Source organism: Aedes albopictus, chromosome 1 (assembly GCF_035046485.1).
Source record: "Aedes albopictus strain Foshan chromosome 1, AalbF5, whole genome shotgun sequence".
Lineage (NCBI taxonomy): Eukaryota > Metazoa > Arthropoda > Insecta > Diptera > Culicidae > Aedes > Aedes albopictus.
The window spans coordinates 259515366-259531679 of NC_085136.1; the positions used below are offsets into that span (position 1 = coordinate 259515366).

General features: G+C 47.9%; 2 protein-coding genes across 2 annotated transcripts; one reads left to right on the forward strand and one right to left on the reverse strand.

The window, feature by feature from the left end:
- Positions 1-1527: 1527 nt before the first annotated feature.
- Positions 1528-2028, forward strand: LOC134291628 (uncharacterized). Its single transcript, XM_062859614.1, has one exon. The coding sequence runs from the start codon at positions 1528-1530 to the stop codon at positions 2026-2028; it is 501 nt and encodes a 166-aa protein (XP_062715598.1).
- Positions 2029-6698: 4670 nt separating this feature from the next.
- Positions 6699-7166, reverse strand: LOC134291634 (uncharacterized). Its single transcript, XM_062859623.1, has one exon. The coding sequence runs from the start codon at positions 7164-7166 to the stop codon at positions 6699-6701; it is 468 nt and encodes a 155-aa protein (XP_062715607.1).
- Between the last annotated feature and the right edge of the window lie 9148 nt (positions 7167-16314).

Genomic DNA, 16314 nt, shown 5'->3' on the forward strand with positions numbered 1-16314 from the left:
GCTAGCACCCATCCACAACCGGGCCATTAGAACCATTTCCGGCCTGCTCCCCTCAACCCCCGCAGACGCAGCATGCGCCGAAGCTGGCGTCCTGCCCTTTCGGCACAAAGTCGCGCTGACCACCTGCGACCGAGCCATCGGTTTTTTGAAAAAAAAAACCGGGAGAACGGGCAAGGCTGCTTCCACGCCGAGCAAGCAAACCTGGCCCTCCAAACCACGGCCAACACCACGCTTCCCCCGGTGGCTGGTCTCCACCGGCTTGGGCCGAGAAGCTGGTCGGCCAGGGCACCCGAAGTTGACAACACGATCAAGAAACGTTTCAGACGGCAGGCTCAACCTCAGCAAGTTCAGGCACATTTCCACGAAAGGATTAGGAAACGGTACCACAATTGGGCGATCCGGTACAGCGACGGCTCCAAGGTGGGCGAACGAGTGGGAGTGGGAGTTCACGGTACCGAACCTGAACAACACCACCGACTCCCGGCGGAATGTTCGGTCTTCTCGGCTGAAGCTGCAGGGATTTTCCAAGCAATAACAGCCCCAAGAGACCGACCCGTACTTGTTGTGACTGACTCACAGAGCGCTATCTCAGCAATCGAGAGCCCAAAAGCGAAACACCCCTTCATTCAGGGCGTCCAGGCAGAATTAGATTCCGCCGAACACCTGACAGCTCTAATGTGGATCCCCGGGCACTGCGGAATTCGCGGAAACGAGCGAGCCGACGAGCTGGCTGGCATCGGCAGGAACAGCCCCCTCCTTACACGGAAAACCCCAGCAGACGACGTGAAAAAGTGGGTCAGGGACACCATATGGCGGTCCTGGTCCGACGAATGGAGGCGGGACAGGATTCTGTTCCTACGAAAATCTAAACCATCCACGGGGCCCGGCGAAGACCTGCCAAACCGGCGGAAACAAACTGTCCTCTCTCGGCTCAGAACGGGACACACTCGGGTGTCACATAGTATGACTACCAACAGCTCCGGCTTCCACCGACAATGCGAAATCTGTGTCACACCAAACACGGTCGAGCACTTCTTGTGCACCTGCCCAGTTTACGAGGCCCTCCGTCAGACGCACCAGGTGACAGACGTCCCCAGGTCACTGGCCAACGACAAAGTCAACGAGCGCCAAGTAATCAACTACCTCAAGGAAGCTGGCCGCTTTGACAACATTTGAGCGATCGGCGTAAGGACCCTGGTCGTGGGCAAATCGGACCTCTCGGACTCTCCGGGATCCGAGTGGTAAGTCCCACCCCAAACAACCCACCCCTCCACCACGACATCACGATGAATCCGGTCGTCAAGGAGGAAAGAATGCCCCCGTCACGGACACTCACACAACATACAACCGAAGGAGAACATCAATGGATAACCTCCTGCAAGAGTCGGGGCGCCGTCCGACCGGAAGCCGGAAGGGGACCGGCATGGACGGGCCGACCTCGGCGTTGTAGGGAAGAAACCGGCGAAACGGAGCATACCCTCCGGCAGTCGGGGGCGCCGTCCAACCGGAAGCCGGCAGGGGACCGGCATGGACGGGTCGACCTCGGCGCCGGTAGGACAATGGAAGCAGCAGAAACCGAAACCCGAAAACTACCGGAGGGCACCTCGGACCCCTCGGGCCGCCGAGATCCGAGCGGAAAGCCCCCCCCCCATCAAGCAACCACCAAAAACCACGACCAAGCCCGGTCGAACCCCCAAAGAAACCAGCTCTGGACTTTGGATCCCCACATTCAACCCGGTCGTGGGCACCTCGGGCCTCTCGGATTTCCGGGACCCGAGCAGGAAGACCTACCCCAAGCGACCACCCACCAACACCCCTCACAACCTCGACCAGCCCGGTCGAAAGAAGCTCAGCTTCGCACCCCCTGACACTGGACCTCTACATTCAACCCGGTCGTGGGCACCTCGGCCCTCTCGGATTCCCCGGGACCCGAGTGGTAAGCCCCACCCCAAGCGACCCCCACCAACACGCCCACAACCACGAACAGCCTGGTCGGAAGAGCCCGCACCTCGGACCCCCGAGCGGTAAGCCGCACCCCCCTCCAAACAAGCGAAGGAACAGACCCCCTGCGACCAACCCGACCGACAAGACGAGGCACGAAAGAAGCCGCAGGCCCCTGGACCCCGGACCCGAAAATTTAAAACGAATTTCAAAAAAAAAAATGAAATGTAAAAATTGACAGCTATTTATTGAAAGATATTGTAGCGTATATTGTATTTTCCCGGGTGAGCCCTGACGTAGTCTCGCTTTGAATGTGATAGGGTTAATTAAAACACTCTATGATTGTTGAATTGAAACTGACTGTATTCTCCGGACAAGCCGGTATTTATACCCCCCAAATATGTTGCACATCAATTATTACATACCGGGTCTTATGGAAGACTCCTGGAGTGACTTATGCTAGGTCAGCACGTGACAAAATCAATCGGTCCGAACTTTGCATGTCGCAAACGATCGAACTGTAAACAGAGCAAGCATGGAACCTTGATGAAGTTCAATCGTTTTGCGTCAGCATATAATTCTGTGACCGCCGTATTTTAATTTATTAACCATGGGCACGTCTTTTCATTTGTGCACCACAGCCCTTCTGGCTCACCTCTTGTTTAGGATAGAGACGAACCAGCCAAGGGCTGAAAGTCTCTTTAATAAAGACAAATCAATCAATCAATTAATCAACCCGTTTCTTAATGGCCTCTTAAGCCACCCGTCATGGCCGCCCAGTGGATGGTAACCAGTCCCTCTGGTGGTGGGTTTTTGCACTACGGAATGTAGCGTAATGATGAGTTCTTTTAGGGTGGTGGAGCCTGATCTTGTCCTATCTAACCTATCGGGAGCTTTTAGCTAGGTGGAACCTACACTAATTACGAGTATTACCTGCCATTTAACATTTCACGCAACACAAATCACGAAATTCTCGGTAACACTCACGACACACAAAAAACAACACTTACAACGTAATTGACTGTTCCAGTCTGCTTCACATCCTTAACAAACTGGACTCTTGTTGCTATGTGTTTGGTTCGATTGCTTAACTTATCGGAATCCAGCATTTTGAGACAGCTTTGGTTATCCTCAAGTATAGTAACGGTTCGTTGGTCTTCTCATAAGTCCTTCAGTAACCGCGGCAGCCAGATTGCTTCTTGTGAGGCTTCCGAAAGTGACACAAATTCCGCTTCAGCTATCGACAGTGACACACATATCTGCTTCTAGAGATGGTCGGGTTTCAGAATTTACAGACCCGAACCCGACCCGTACCCGAACAATTTTCAATTTCAAAACCCGGACCCGACCCGTACCCGAGAATTTTTTGTTCCGTCAAACCCGGACCCGACCCGAACCCGAAAAATTTTCGTCGATCAAACCCGAACCCGACCCGAACCCGAAAAAAAAATTGTCAATAAACCCAACCGAAACCCGAGTTAAATTATAATCATTAAATGTATCGGATACAACAAATAAAACATTTTTCTGAATACTGATTTATCTACATTGGTACCAAACCCGACTTGAACCCGACATTATTCAAACCCGACCCGACCCGTACCCGAGAATTTTGAAATTGTTTAAAACCGGACCCGACCCGTACCCGAGCTTTTTTCAAATTTCCAAGCCCGAACCCGACCCGTACCCGTCGGGTTCGGGTTCGGGTCGGGTTTCGGGTTTAAAAACCCGAAACCCGACCATCTCTACTGCTTACGGCATGCCCAAGATACAGTTCCTCCGTTAAACTTAAAGATGAATCCGCTATTCGATTTTCGGTCCTCGCGATTTTCCGCCCAGTCTGTATCCGCGTATCCTATCAGTCCTGAATGATCGTCCTTTTTGCTCAGTCTGAGCTTCAAGTTAATAGTTCCCTTAAGATACCGGACCATACGCTTCAACTCCGTTATCTTTCGGCTCATTATGGCGATTGCTGCAACTATATCAGGTCGAGTATTCACTGCGATGTACAAAAGTTGTCCTTCTAGCTTCTGGTACTGCCTGTTTTCTAGGAGAGGCATCTGCTTGTCATCATTCTTACAATAACCGGAATCTAACGGAATGTTGGACGATTTCGCATCATCTAGCCCGGCGGATTTCACAACTTCACTGATGTATTTTCGTTGACAAAGGTAGAAGTCTCCTGCTACATCTCGCTCCACTTCAAATCCCAGATACCACTGGATGTCACCGAGACTGCTGATTTCAAAATTCTTCCTCAAGGCCAGTTCCAGGGGTTTGATAATATGCTCATCTTCGCTTGCTACAACTAGATCATCGACGTAGACCAGTATGTAACACCATTTTCCTTTAACTTCTTTCTTGTATAAGCACGGATCCGAATCTACGAAATCCAGCTTCCACTAGCACTTCATGCAGTCTTTGGTTCCACGAACGTGCAGCCTGCTTCAAACCATATATGCTTTTCTTCAGTGGGCAAACTGTTCCCCATACCTGCTACAGCATATCCAGGCGGCAGCCTCATAAATATCTCCTCCTCAAGGTTGCCGTATAGAAACGCCGTCTTCACATCGTACTGCTTGACCACCATTCGTTTATTGGCCGCTATAGATATCAGGGTACGGAAGGTTGTTTGGCGGACTACGGGAACAAACACTTCGTCATAGTCGGCTCCATATCGCTGGCTAAAGCCTTGAGCTACTAACCTTGCCTTGTGCCGGATTACCTCGCCGTTCTTGTCACACTTCACCTTGAACACCCATTTGCAGCCGATAGCACGCCTTCCTCTGGGCAGGTCAACCAGGTCCCATGTTTCATTGCAGTCCATCGAATTGAGTTCATCTTCCATTGCCTTTCTCCACTGGATGCTTTCCGGACAGGATATTGCCTCTTCGAAAGTCTTCGGCTTCTCCTGAATCAATGGATCAGCTATGCACACGTATCTTTCCGGTAGTTTTCCTTGATTTATTCTTTCGGATCGTCGGGTTACAGGCTCGTCTTTTTCTACGTCATCCGGTGTCCCTTCGTTATTTTCAGGATCACCCCTTTCGTCATCATCATCGGATCGATAACTTAGTCATCCTGTCGAACGTCCTCAACACGCACGCTCGGTAATGGAATCACGAACTCTTCCAAGTCCACACCATCCGTTGGTAGGCAACTGTCCAGGAATTTGACATCGTGACTCATCGAGATTTTTCCGCTTCTTGGATCCACTAGCCGGAACGCCTTGGAGACTTCACTGTATTCAACAAACTTGAGCTTGATTGCTTTATTGTCCAGCTTTCCTCGTTTCTCGTTTGGAACATTGCAGAACGCATCCACTCCAAATCGTTGAATGTGTCCCAAATTCGGTATCTTGCCAAACTATTGCTCATATGGTGTATCAGAGATCGAGCGAGAAGGTAGACGATTCTGCAGGTTATTTGCTGTTAGGCAGCGTCCACGTCCACGTAACGCTGAATTCGACATTATTCGACCCCCCCTTCCCCCTCTATAACACTTTTTTGGATGAAAACCCGTTTTTTTTTATATGGGCCGTAACGCTTGGCCATCAACCCCCCCTCCTCCTAGAGCGTTACGTAATTTGTGGACGGCGCCTTACGGTGGCTTCCCCCCGAAACGATGATCCATCTTGGCATCTAACAGCATACATCGGGCCATTTCCACTAAGTGCCTATTTTTTCTTTCCGCAACTCCATTTTGTTGAGGGGTGTATGGCAGTAAACTGGCCAAGAATCTCGTTCCGCTTCAGAAATGACCTCACACGCTAGCCAGGGTACTCACCTCCATTATCAGATCGAATTACCTTCGGTTTCTTGCCGAACTGTGTTTTCGTCACTATCGTGTATCTGCTGCACTGCCGTTCTACGCCCAATTGACCCATGTTATATGGGAATCTCATATAATATGGGACAATTTTGCGTAGAACGGCAGTGCAGTTTCGCAAACGACTTCGCCAAAAGATTGTCCGACGGTTGAAAAAAAATCTTCAAACTTCACCGGTCCCGATTCGTGCGGTTGGACCCACAGCCTATTGGCTTATACGAGCGAAGTGAACCGGAATAGTAAAAACACGGCTATCTTGATTTGTGGTTGAACATAGAATGAGCTTTATTTCTAATGACACTTACTGACTCACAAAACTTTCAATGATTACTTTGACGATCATAGAGCTGCAACTCCAATAACTATGACCTTCGCCCAGTTCCGTCAGGTTGAATTCACCTTTTAACAACGTCAAAATTTGTCCGTACTCTTCCTGGTTCGAGCACACCACCAGCATATCATCCACGTACAGAATAATGAAAGCAGTCTTACCTTTTCTTGTACGAACATATAAACAGGTATCTGCATCTGACGGCTTGAATCCCATCTTCTTCAAAGTGCTGTCTATTCGCTGATTTCACATCCTCGCCGATTGTTTCAATCCGTAGATATTTCTCTTCAGCAGACATGCAGTTTTATTCCCAGTAGCTTTGGCTCCAGGCGGTAGTCGCATGAAAATCTGCTCGTCCAGCGTACCGTACAAATAGGCAGTCTTGATATCGATGTGGTTCATAGAGAGATTCTTTCTTGCAGCATACGTCAAAAGAACACGGAGCGATTGCTTGGCCACAGGCGCAAAAACTTCATCAAAATCCTGTTCGTATACATGAGTGTAGCCCTGTGCTACAGGACGGGCCTTCTATCGCGTAATGTTCCTGTTGCGTCTCGTTTCTTCTTGAAAATCCACCGGCAATCAACTGGCAGGTCAACTAACTCCCAGGTTCCATTTTCATTGTGAGAGCCCAGTTCGTCTTTGATAGCAGCCTTCCACTGCTCACGCTCCCGACCGCTGACAGCACCTCTTGATCCTCATTATCGTCAACTGGATTTTCAAACTGTTGTTCTATCCCATCCTGCACATCGCTGTTTCGGAACTCATACTCTACTGTATCTTCCTCCGACGAAACAAACATTCCCGGCTCATCTTCCGAAAGGAACCTCACATCTCGGCTTATCTTTATCTTGTTGGTCTTCGAATCAATCCTTCGGTATCCTTTGTGCTGAAGAGAGTACCCGACAAATGTCATCTTCTTCGCTTCAGGCTTCAGCTTTATACGTTGTTCCTTTGGAATGTGCACGTAAGCCTTGACACCGAACACATGCATCGCGGACAAGTCCGGTTTGAGTCCGTATACGGTTTCGTGTGGTGTGATCGCCTTGGCCCTTTTTTTACTCATTCGTTTATTTGGAAGGCTCTCCTTGGCCCTTGTCGGTAAAACGTTTCTGTAGAAAATTTGCTTTACTCACCGCTTCTGCCCAATACTGATATCTCAACTTGGCGTCCAATACCATACAACGTGCCATCTCTACCAGGTATCTGTTCCTTCGCTAGGCCACACCGTTTTGTTGGGGGGTGTTGGCTGTAGTAAACAGCTGCAGTATATCCAAACTCTTGCACGTATTCTCGATACTCTTGTTGCAGTATTCGTAACCTTGATCCGATCGCAGTATCTTCGGGGTTTTTCCATGCTGTGACCTAATCATCCGAACGAACTGGTCAAAACAATCAACAGCTTTTGATTTGTTCAGCAGGAAATAAATCCACGAATAACGGCTGAAGTAGCTTCTCCTTCCACCGAGCGTGTTCGGCCATCAGCAACCACCACTTCTTTTGGTGTTCCTGCCTTCCGCTCTCCCAGCTCCGCGAAGAAATTCCGGTTAGCGCAGATATGCCACGATACACCAGAGTCCACGATCAATTTTTCAACGGAATTCGTAACGATGAACGCGAATCCTTCGGCTTCTGGAGTTGTCACCTTGGCTTGTGCTGATCGGTGTTGCCTTCCTTCGTCTCGGGTTTCCCTTTTAGCCTTCATATTGCAATCCTTCTTCTTGTATCCAGGTCTTTTGCAGTTGTGGCACACAATAGAACTAACCTTCTTCTGCATCCGGTCTTCCACCTTTAAAACTTGATCGGATGAACCTTCGCGTCCACGCTTCAGAACTTGATCGATAACTTTTTTGCTTCACAGGCTCTAGCGTAACTTCTCTGCGACAGTCTAGCACCGACGAACCGACGTGACAGTGGTGTTTCAAAAGTGTCCCCCCTTAATTTAACGGTCCACCAGCGAAGCGAGCGAACGCTTCTGTCAAATCAGCGCAGACGCGAACCTTTTTCTATATGAACGCACGGGGGTTCGGGGTCAAGCTATCAAATCAACGCGAACCATTATAGAGGTGGCGGTAGTGTTCGGCTATTCTCCATCTAGCTGTCACGTCGGTTCGTCGATGAGTCTAGTGCGATGGTCATCGTGCTCAATGACTTCGATAAACTTCGTAGAACGATTAGCACCTCCAGTTCACGGCCGAGATTCATGCCAGCCTTGGAAAGTTCCTCGAACTAGCGCTCCATTTCATAAATATGCTGCTCGATATCTCTGCCGTCCCCGTAACGCATCTCGCACAGTTGATAGAACAGTCCAACCTTCGCAGAAAAAGTAATCCGTTAGTGGTGACGCTGCAGATTCTCCCAGGCATCTCTTGCAAAAATAGTATTCCGGATCGAAACGTATTGCTTCTGTTCCACTAGCAGTCTCATGGTCGCCACGCTTTTTGTTCTCCAGCCTTCCAAGCAGCAACTGCAGCAGTATTTCCTGGATTTCCTTTCGTTGGCACAATTTCTACTGGCGGTTGTCCTGGGTCCTGAGTCCTCCCTCACCAGCAACAGCTGGTTGCAACAGCTTTAAGCGCTCGACGTACCGCAACTTTTTGAAATCCACGCAGTGCCGCAGACGGTGGTCCGTAGATTGGCACATCTTGCACGGTGCTTTATCTTTATCTCTTCATTTGCGTTGTCGGCCGAACTGCTGACCTCGTAATGACAGTATAGTCCAGCCTCCTTCGGGCACTTTCTCCGGACTGGGAAACTGCTTCGGATGATGGCGGTGGATTGAACTCCCATGAACTCCCCGTCCACGTTGGCTTCGCAGGCGTCTGCCACGATATCCATAAAAAAATCCATCAGCGTCCTCAACGTTGTTTCCCCTCGACTTCGCCGGTAATTGACCCACTCATGCTTTTCCTGATCCGGCAGCTTGACGACCAGCAACTGCAGCGGGTTGACGGGATGTTACCGTAGATGGCCGCAGAGTTGTTCCACCGTGTTTACGAATGGAACAAAACTACTCAGATTGTCCGGTTGCGGGGGTACCAGCCGGTTCACCTTGTCCAGCAGGCTTTGGAGCAGTTGTTCCGGACGGCCGTAGTGCCGGCGCAGCTTTACGATGACATGCGAGATGGTTTCAGGAAGTAGTAACTGCCCAGACACCAGTTCGAGGGCATCGCCTTCCAGCGCTTCCTGAAATCGCATCCAGTTCTCGTAGTCCATGTAGTCGCAGACATCATTGGACGCTTTGTAGGCCGCGTAGAACAATGGCCACTGCGCTGGTTTACCGAAGCATTTTGGTGGTTAGTGTTCACTTCCTCGCGGCCAGCTGGGCCTATAACGGTACGGTCTGCCGTCTTGGCTGGTACTCACCACTTTCTTGGACGCTTTCCTTGGAACACTTTTCCTCGCCCTCGCTACAATAGATGAATCCGAACTCTGGCTTGACAGATCGGAATCGTCGGAGCTTCCGTCGGCATCGTCTTCTTCGTCGGTGCCTTCGTAGCCTCGCGTTAGCCTCCTCACGTTCTCCTTGCTCATCTTCAACACGTTCAGGTTGATTTTGCCGGACCCGCTCGCAAAACGTCCGTGACTACTTTCGACGCCGGCTTCGACTTTCGACCCGAAAGTTCCGCTAGCTCCTCAGCCATGGTCGTCATTTGCATCTCGAAGTACAACTCCCTGTTCGCCTTCAGCCACTGAATCTGCTCCTTCTTCTTTGGAGCATCTCTGCTTGCCATGCCCTTGGGTTTATTTCTTCTTAAGCGCACATCTACAGCTTCAACTCCATCTTTCGCTATCCGGATGCACGCTGCATCGCCCTTTCCTTCTTCCGCAGTTGAATTTCAGCCTCTAGGCCCTGCTTCTTTTCTAACGCTCACGCTTTTGCTTCCACGCTAGACGCAGCTAGTCTTAGCGTTTTCTTCCTTGGGCTTGATTTCCCCGCCCCTTGTGCGTTTTACAACCGACTTGGGAGCCTGGTTGCTCGCGCTGGCCGTCCCTTTCTTCCTCTTCGGCTTTCCGCCCGCCTCTGCCGAACGCTTCTTGGGTCGCGTCCCCTTGTCAGGTTTCGAGCCGTATGGCGCTTTGACCTCTCCGCTACGGCTTCGGCGAGCTGCATGGTTTCGTGCTGCATCGTCGCGTTGCCAGCAAAGAGGAAGCTGTCCGTTTCGGTGGACCGCCCCTCCCTGCTTGCATCAGCAGTACTTCGCTCTTCGAAAAGAAGTTCATCTCACTTCTTGGCCAGAGCCAGCGATTTGCGAGCTTCAGTTAGCCCTGTTTCAGGTCCTTGCTGATGATATTCCGCCTTTGGTAGTTCGCTCCTGTTGCGGTTCAGCGCCCTTGTGAGTATCGCGCCGGTTATCTGCGCTTCCTCGGCTGGTGCTGCGCCAACTCCTGTTGAAACTACTGCCGCTCAAGAATCTGGAGAGAATTCTCTTAGGATTCTGGAGAAGCTGATCAGATTCTGGAAAAAATCCTTTCAGGACTCCGGAGAGATTCTTGTCATGATTCCGAAGATTCTTGTTAGGATTCTGGAGAGTATCCACTCAGGATTCTGGAGAAACCCCACTCGGAATTCTGAGGAGAAACCTCTAGGATTCTAGAGAGAATTCTCTCAGGATTCTGGAGACTCTTGGGTTTTTGGAGAGAATCCTCTTAGGATTAGGATTCTGGAGAGAATAATCTCGGGTCTTTGGAGAGAATCCTCTCAGAATTCTGGAGATAATCTGTTCACGATTCTAGAGAGAATCCTTTCAGAATTCTGGAGGTAATCCTCTAAGGATTCTGGAGATAATTTACTCAAGATTCTGAAGAGAATCCTCTCAGGATTCTGGAGAGAACCCACTCATGTTTTTGGAGAGAATTCGCTCAGGATTCTGGAGATAATCCTCTCAGGATTCTGGAGAGAATCCGCTCAGGATTTTTTTTTCTTACCCATTCGTCAAATTTGGTGATTATATCATGTAATTCCGAAAGATTTATCGGATATATAATTACTTGATAATTACCCATAAGGGAATTATTGCCAATGGTTTTTTTTTTTCAAGTTTTTAAGTTGTTTCAAGTCGAACCTCCATGAGTCGATGTTCCTTGACTCGATATCAACTCATGGAGGTAATTTTTTCCACACTGAAAAATAATTTCTAGGTTATCATGATGGTCCCTTCAAACAACTTTCCAAAGGATTTCAGTTCCACTACTCGATATTTCCATTAGTCGATGATCCCTTCAATATCGACTAATGGAGGTTTGTATATGATACCTGCCTACGAAAAAAATGTCGTTGGATTTTGAAAACCTTGGTACCAATTTGTACGATAATTAAAAAAAAAATCCCCAGATGTGGAGTTTTGCATTCCATAATCATTATATATTATCATTATCATAATTTAATAAAAGACCAGAGGCTCGGTAGTCAGTTGTTTGTAGTCAATCGGTTGTAGTAGTACGTTATTAGTTGTTCGAACATCATCAAATTTTATTTATTATCGAATTTGAATGTAGGATTTTTTTAGAGTTCCCCGGAAATTTCAAAACGAATTCATCGGCAATTCCGGCAGGAGTTCCTCGGAAATTCCTTCCGGAGTTTCTCGGGAACTGCTCCAAGACTTCTCGGGAATTCTCCCAGCAGTTTCTCCCGGATTTTCTCGGGAATTCCTCCAGAAGTTGGTCGGAAATTCCTTCAGAAGTTTCTCGGAAATTTCTCCGAAAATATCCCCAGGAGTTCCTCATGCATTCCTACAAAATTAACTACGGAATTCCTCCAGGAGTTCCTCGAGAATTTCTCCAAGATCCTCGAGAATTATTCCAGAAGTTCTCAGGGAATTCATTTTGGAGTTCATCGGGAATTACTCCTTGGGAATTATTCCAGCAGTTTTTTCTCGGAGTTCCTAGGGAATTCCTCTACAAGTTCCCCGAGAATTCTGCCCGGAGTTCTTCGGGAATTCCTCCCGGAGTTCTTCGGGAATTCTCCTAGCAGTTCCTAAAGAATTCTCCCAGAAGTTCTTCGGTAATTTCTCCAGGAGTTCCTCAGGAATTCTTCCAGGAGTTTCTCGGAAATTTATCCCGGAATTACTCCAAGAGTTCTTCAGGAATTCTCCCAGCAGTTTTTTCCGGAGTCCCTCGGGAATTTCATCCGAAGTTTCTTTGGAACTACTCCAAGACTTCAGCGGGAACTCGTCCCAGTAGTTTTTTTTTTCGGATTTCCTCCGGTTTTTTTTTGCTTACGAAAAATGTGCAGGCCGAACACACTTATGAGCGTAGCCGTTTTTTGCGTGATGTGTACCACTCACCTTTGCCCAAGGATCGTTCGCGTCCAGCACCGCCGCCGCCGCCACCAGCACCCACCCGTCCACTCTTGGGAGTGTCCAGCGAGGTATCCTTCAGGTTCAGCGCAATCTCCGACATGGGAGATAGACCGAGCCCGGTCGAGCACCGTTGCAGCCGAAAAATCGACTGATTCACTGCTGCCGCACTACTAGCATCATCACTCGCGACGACCACGACCGGCGATTCTACGGTGCCCATCTCGCCCCCACCACCATCCAACAACAACGCGGGCAAACTTTCGACCGAACTGCACGCCGAAAGGGTCGCGTCCGATTCCGACGACGACAACGACGACGATGGGTCACTCTCCCCCCGAGAGGCGATTTTCTTCACCGAAACAACCGAAGAGGACATTGTTGATCGAATCTTCCGCCGCGTCGATTTTCGAGGTTAGGTTTAGAATTTTCGTTATTGAACTGCTGCGAGTGATCCGACAGCGACAACAAACAAACGCACTTTTTTATTGTTTCTTCACTGCAAAGCCATCGTCGCACTTATTTTCTTTTTTGCATGCACTCGCGTTGCAACACCACAAACTTCTCGCACTGGCTTCAAAACAGGTTGCAGAAAAATAGAAAAGGTAAAAACCTAAATAATCAAATAAAAAATTCAACACGAAGCAAATCCTTGCCTTTCTTTTTTTTTTTCTTTGGATTTGTCTTTCAGACAGGCTAAGACCATATGCCTTTCTCTGACCGACCACGCACGTGTTGGTCCTCTTCGACGAAAACAAACGATCTGCTGTGAACAAAAAAAAAATGTCAAAACAAGTTTTTTCGAAAGGCCTTTTCATTTGACAGGCATACCCGGATAAAAATGAATGTTTTTCCAGGATTTCCTCCAGGAGTTCCTCCAGGATTTCCTCCAGGAGTTCCTCCGGGAATTCCTCCAGGAGTTCCTCCGGGAATTCCTCCAGCACTGAGAAAAAAAGTATAGTACTGTAAACCACGGCAGTGTGTTTAATTCTACCATTCCCAAATATTGTGAATTCAACCAAAAATTGTTTCACATCAATCACAAATCAATGGAAAATACCATGTAACATGGTAATTGTTACATGGTGAGATTAATAATATACACATTCAGCATTACCATTCGATGTTCACCGTTCGTCGAGCAAACATAGTAATATTGACTCCAAACGTGTTTGCCAAAACTTCGAACCTTTTCAAGCTAATACCCCAGACAGACATGTGATACGAGTGTGATTCCTGTACAACGGTACGCAGTGTCATGAAAATTCTAACAAGACTGACTTGAACTGAGAGAATTTTCAGTATGGCACTCATTTCAAGCGCATTTGTACAGTGATTCTTGTATCACATGTGTGTCATAAGTATAACTATGCATCATAGTTGTTGTAAATATTTAGATATTATTTTCATTTTATTTAGCTTGCTGCGTCAGTTGCGTCGTTGTTCGCCATCTTAAAATCGAGTTCGGAATCATTTGTATTGGAAGCTTGAAAAACAGCGGATAATTTAGTTTTTGAGTAAGTTGCGCAAATGTTGATTCAGGGGATAATAGTCGACAAATGAATCCAGAATACTCAAAAGCCGGCCTGGCCTGGTGGAAGTGCCAAAAAAACTTCAGAGGCCAGTTGTGCGAGGAATATATTGAATCGGCTCGCTCGATCATGAGTTGGACAAGGATGTACCGGTCTGTTGGTCCTTACCCAGGTCTTTACTTTGGAATCCGTATTTAACAAGAGGTAAGTTGGATGATTTATTGATCACACCGCACAGCCAAAGTTTGAACCACCTGAACCATCCTTTCAGGTTTCCTTTGCTGCAATTTCAACACTTTGCGGGACGCAGCGCTAACACAAACGACGGCGTTCAATCGTTGGAGGAATCTGGTTCCACAGACGCTGCACGGATGTCCATCCGAGTTGATCATTTCGTGATTTCGACCGGCGGAAAAAGAGAGCAACCATAACATTTCTGTGATGGATCAAATTTATGCAGTAATGACGATTCACGCAGGGAGCAGGAGCTGCTGTTTGAAAGTAGTGTTTAACATGTTCAATAAATTGTAAATGAATAAAATAGGTATGGCATAAAATTTATGTGGTGTTTTGATTTTTGAATTGCATTTTGAAACCGAAACTACCGCTACCAGCATCTAACCACGTGAATAGTAAAAAACACTATTTGGATGTTTACACGTACTATGCTGCGTACCATGTTGTCTACCACGGCACATAGTAAAATTGACACAAAACATGGTTCGAAACACCAAAATATGTAAGTAATAAGTGACATGGTAAATTTTACCCCGTCCATGGTAGTTTCAAGCAGAAATTATGGTCTACCAAAATCAAGTGGTAAAAGTGTTTTAGCTTAACCCTCGGTACGGTCAAAATTACTATGTCCCTTTTTTCAGTGAGGAGTTCCTCCGGGAATTTCTCCAGGAGTTCCTCCGGGAATTCCTCCGGGAGTTCCTCCGGGAATTCCTCCAGGAGTTCCTCCGGGAATTTCTCCAGGAGTTCCTCCGGGAATTCCTCCAGGAGTTCCTCCGGTAATTCCTTTTTGGAGTTCCTCCCAGGAGTTCCTCCGGGAATTCCTCCAGGAGTTCCTCCGAAAATTCCTCCAGGAGTTCCTCCGGGAATTCCTCCAGGAGTTCCTCCGGGAATTCCTCCAGGAGTTCCTCCGGAAATTCCTCCAGGAGTTCCTTCGGAAATTCCTCCAGGAGTTCCTCCGGAAATTCCTCCAGGAGTTTCTCCGGGAATTCCTCCAGGAGTTTCTCCGGGAATTCCTCCAGGAGTTCCTCCGGGAATTCCTGCAGGAGTTCCTCCGGGAATTCCTCCAGGAGTTCCTCCGGGAATTCCTCCAGGAGTTCCCCCGGGAGTTCCTCCGGAAATTGCTCCAGGAGATCCTCCGGAAATTCCTCCAGAAGTTCCCCCGGGAATTCCACCAGGAGTTCCCACGGGAAGTCCACCAGGAGTTCCCCGGGAATTCCTCCAGAAATTCGTCCAGAGGTTTCTCCAAAAACTCTTCCACGATTTCCTCAAGCCATTCTTCCAGGAGTTCTTTGAATAGATCGTCTTCAAGGAATTCCTCCGAGAATTTTTTCAAAAGTTCATCCGAGAATTATTTCACGAATTCTTTGGAGAAATTTGGCCTTCTCGGTCTTGAAAATTAAACGATTTATTTTTTTCTGCCCAACGTTTCGGCCATGGGAAGTGGCATTTTTCAAGGAAAAAATGCTCTATAATATTTCCGTTCTAAATTGGCTGTTTTTGTAGTTGTCGGTTGGACAGAACTCCTGGGAACTCCTGGGATTAACTTTCCGAAAGGAACTGCTGGGGGAAATTCCTGGAAGAATTCCATAAAGAACGGAGGAACTCCTGAAAGCGATTCTAGAGGAACTCCCAGAGGAACTCCTTGGGGAACTCCTGAAATAACCCTCACAGGAACTCTTGGAATTATCACCAGAAGGATAATCTGGAAGAATTTCCCAAGTAACTCTTGGGAGAACTTAAGAATTTCCGAAGGAAATACTGAAAACATTTTCCTAGGAACTCCTGGACTCGCTGCTGGATAAACACGAGGGGGAATTCCCAGAAGAGCTATCTGGAAACATCATCATGATTATCATCATCATCATCGTTGTTTCATCCTTTGATCCCTTTGTAATCAAACAGGGTGAATCTGTAGGCATTATCATTTCCAGAGGGAATCACGTTGGTATATGTTTTGACTGAAATCGCATAGTAAACGTTACTATTTACTGGCGAAGTAAATAAACAACTACCTATATGTAAATACAGCATCGATTCTTGACTGATAATCGTAGCTCAAATGCACTCATCTAGATATTTACCAGGGGGATGACGAAGGGCCAGAATCATCTACCCAGCATTCAATTCAACATGGCGTCCAATGTTT